Source organism: Lytechinus variegatus, chromosome 4 (assembly GCF_018143015.1).
Source record: "Lytechinus variegatus isolate NC3 chromosome 4, Lvar_3.0, whole genome shotgun sequence".
Classification (NCBI taxonomy): domain Eukaryota; kingdom Metazoa; phylum Echinodermata; class Echinoidea; order Temnopleuroida; family Toxopneustidae; genus Lytechinus; species Lytechinus variegatus.
Genome location: NC_054743.1, coordinates 3,302,537 through 3,306,492, shown reverse-complemented (window position 1 = coordinate 3,306,492; position 3,956 = coordinate 3,302,537). Strand labels below are relative to the sequence as shown.

Here is a 3,956-nt window from a genome sequence, read left to right as displayed (position 1 = left end):
ATAATGCACTGCAAATTACTGACAAATCCTTGTTGAAGACTTGACATATTATGCTGATTCATATTCATTCATTTTGTATAACATGTAATTTGAATTACATTGAATAGCAATTTCCTCACATACTTTAAACTTGCCGTTTGACTCATTTTGTGTTTTTCCCCTCAAAGCCAACTTACATGATATAATACCGGTTCAACTATCTGTTATATATTCTCATTTGCTTTACTGTTGACATCTATACATCAATAACATATGGATGTATATTTATTTTGCTGTTCATTGACTTTGAATTTAGAGTTTGCTGATTTTATGTTATTTTTCTATTGTTTGTATATAATATGTATTTGTTTGTAAGAGACATCCCTCACTGCCTTACCTGGGTCAAATAACACAAAGCCGAGCGATTAATCGTACGCTTGATTTCTACGATTGATTGTACATTGTAGCCAATGTAAGCAATCGTAGAAAAATGTTCTGTGTTAGGGGCCCCTGGAGTCGGAAGGAATGGCTTGCGGATTACAGGAAGATTACATTTCTTGTTTTATTCCAGGCAACTGGTTTTGTTTGTTGTTTAAAATGCCGAATAAAGAATATTAACTTATGAAGGCAGAACGAACATTTTTTATACCTCACCATAAGCACGTTTTAACTTTCCTGTTTCCGATTGTATTCTTTCTAAGATATACCACGTCATCAAAGACTAGATTGTCATTATGCGTCCTATTCCATTCTCCTTTCATATTCTTATAAATCAAAATAGCGAGGATGGACGCATCGAAACGGTGGTTCCCCTTCTTCGCTCCAACCGGCGAGATGCAGCGAAATTCGAGGGCACATTTCAGCATCGGTTGGACGATAGCATTTTGGATGTATGAACTGTTAACGTACAGTTGACGGTTTGCAGAAGCGTGTGGCGCCATGCCACCTGAATTGTAGTACTCGGTTCTATTCACACCCAGATTCTGGTACAGTTGAGGAAGCGTGAAGAAGTACTGGTGCTTAATCTCTTCCTGCTTCTGAGGATCAAACGCATGCATGTGACTCATGAATCCATGGTGTTTCATCGAGACTGGTAGAAGCTTACGCAAGGAGCCTTTCACGCGGATAGACGCATCTCCCCAGAAAATGGCACCAAACTCCCGTAGAGTAATCTGTGACGAAATGAATCACATGACGCAAGGTAGCAATAGGGTCGATATCAAAAATACAGAGCCTATTTCTACCACTTTCTCATTTTGCATGTTGGAAAATTAGATCTGGAGTAACTGAGTAACCGGGCAAGGATGTATTCTTTACCCCTTACTTTATACAACATATACAAATTTTTTTTAATGAAAGTAAATGCACATTTATCACCAGCAAAAGTGTTAATTCCTATAAATATCAAATTTTCGACATAATGGCATCTTTTGGGTTACACGAAAAAGACGTTTAGCATTAGAATATAGCTAAAACGCGTTTAATCCCTTAGTCTACTTTAGCTTTCTTAAACATCTTAAATGTATGAGTATATATTTTTATAGTCCTGCTTTCTGGGTTTTTACGCCTTCTTCCATAATACATAATTTACATTCTGCATTTCACATCCTTTGTTTTTGTACCTTATTCATGATATTATTGATTTTTATATTCTATAAAAAATGGTTGAAATCTTAATCGGAAGAAAATAAATATTGAGTGATTTGAAATGAATGTATATACCATAATGGCGCAGGTTTTAATTAAGTTTATTTACAGCATGTGCCTTTTTGTGCTTTATTGATAATGCGTTATAACCGACAAAGAGTTTGTTCCAATTAATTCTAAATTTTCGACATAACGCCACGTCTTTTAGGGATACTCGAACAATAATAATTAAAATATAACCACATTTTTGGCAATAATGTGGATTTGGGGTAAAATCTGATTAGCATTTATATTTGGTAGCTTACATAGCAAGCTGATTACCCAACAGCAATTTGGAAAGATTTAACCAACGTTGTGAGGACAGTTTGTTTTCCAGCATTCACACTAATTTTACAAACGTTTAGGTTGCTCGTTTGCATCCTAAAAGGTGCTAATTGAACGTTTTAATGTGTATAATACTTGACATTAAAAAAAGGTTCAAATTTGAACCGTTATTACACTGTTCATTTATGCACCTTGTGTGTTTAATAGAACTAAATTGTACCCTTAAAGGTGGACAAAAAGAGCAAAATGTACGTGTTGGTTGAAAATTGTGCACTTACATCAATAATAATTGGTTTAAACGCGTACGTATGTAGATTTCTCACATGATTGGGATAAGAGCTGAAAGGAAATTCTCGCACCTGAACATCGCAAAAAGTGTTGGCCTGTAGATAATAAAGTATGAATATAATTACTATAATAACATGTCTTTTCAACTATAATTAAACGAGAATAAGTGTGTATTCTGATGGATTTGCGTGTTATTTGGCACATTGTTTCAAAATGTAAATGAAATTGAAAAGTGAATTAATAGCGAAATGGGATTTACATGAGGAGAAACTACCAAAGAAAATCAAAGGTTTCTGAATGGAATAACCATCCCTATGTGAACACTATTTTCTCATTCGTATAGGATTGCCTCTCCGTAGAATCATTTTTTCAACGTTCAACATTCAGTGTCATCATAATTCAGTTGAACTAGGACTACATGCACAATATATCTATCAGTCTTTTATATAATCAGTAACAAGATTTGCTTCTTAACCCATCCTCCCCATGTAATGCACATTGCCATTACAAGAAATGCACCATACGCATCAATTTAATAACCACGGATAAAGGGTTCACTGTTTTTCCACGGCAGTGCAGCGTTGTTTTTCTTTCTTTATCAGTACTTGTGCACCCGACGCGAGAGGGCAGTGGAAATGACGATTTAATAGGCTGTGATTTAGAATTTGAATCAGATTAAATTTTGGACTTGTATTTTTTTTTCAGAGTCATGCTCATATGATATTAGAGGCAATATTTAGGGTAGGGAAAACGTGAAAATACTTGTTTTGGGCGTACCGTACTCTGAGCCCAACGGAGCAGGACTGTGAGAGTGAAGGACTATTGTTTATGGTCCATTTTGAAATCCATTGATGAGCATTGTGTCCGTGCAACTTCTAATGACTGCCCCGCCCTCAGCTAATTCATACCTCTTAGCATGAGTTCAATGGGCTCTTACCTTCTCTAAAGATGTCTTATTTAATCCCAAGTTGTAAAGGATGATTTCTTGACCTGGCATGAACTTTTGAATACTACCAATCCATGGTTTAACCTCTTCAAAATGGTTCTCAGAGATGGCCGTCACAACCTTCAATCTCTCGTATAATTCATCCATAGGAGGTACCCTTTTATCAATATCAATCTCTTCATTCTGTGCATGTAAAAAAAATAGGATATTATATGAATTACAGTCATGTCAATTTATGACACAAAATTCAATTCATTTTTTTGTCGCCTGCATCACAGACCTAGATTGTAATTGGCGCCGCTATTCCGACAGCAGCGACTGCGACGACGAGCGATGGCGCCGTCAACATTGAAATCTTAACCAAGGATAATTTTGTTAAATGTCATTACCTGGTAAGGACCTAGTTCATGTAACTTGGACAAAGTGATAGTCAAGTATCACTAATCATATTGCGTTAGTTTCAGGTCACATTATTAAGGTCGAATGTCATTATGGGTCAGTGAACTTTGATCATGTTGGAGTAACAAGATTGCAATCTTAAACAAGGCTAAGTTTTTGAAATGTCACGTTTAAGTATAAAGGATCCCTGTTTCATGAAACTTGATTAGTGTCATTAAACCTTGCTCATGTTTCTTGACCAATGTTAAGTCTTCCAAAATGTCTTCATAACTTTGGAAGTATAAAAACCTATTTCTTTAAACTTGAAGACAAAGGTGATCAAGTATCACTGATAATCCTATATGAGCTGCAGATCGCATGATTAAGGTAAAAG

The 3,956-nt window shown here is 35.7% G+C and overlaps 1 protein-coding gene across 1 annotated transcript; it reads right to left on the bottom strand.

Annotated features, from left to right (window-relative positions):
* Positions 1-211: 211 nt before the first annotated feature.
* On the bottom strand, positions 212-3,393 carry LOC121412502. Its single transcript, XM_041605305.1, has 3 exons — positions 3,176-3,393; positions 2,310-2,333; positions 212-1,151 (listed from the first exon to the last, which is right to left on the bottom strand). The coding sequence occupies exons 1-3, from the start codon at positions 3,329-3,331 to the stop codon at positions 630-632; spliced, it is 702 nt and encodes a 233-aa protein (XP_041461239.1). The 5' UTR covers positions 3,332-3,393; the 3' UTR covers positions 212-629.
* Between the last annotated feature and the right edge of the window lie 563 nt (positions 3,394-3,956).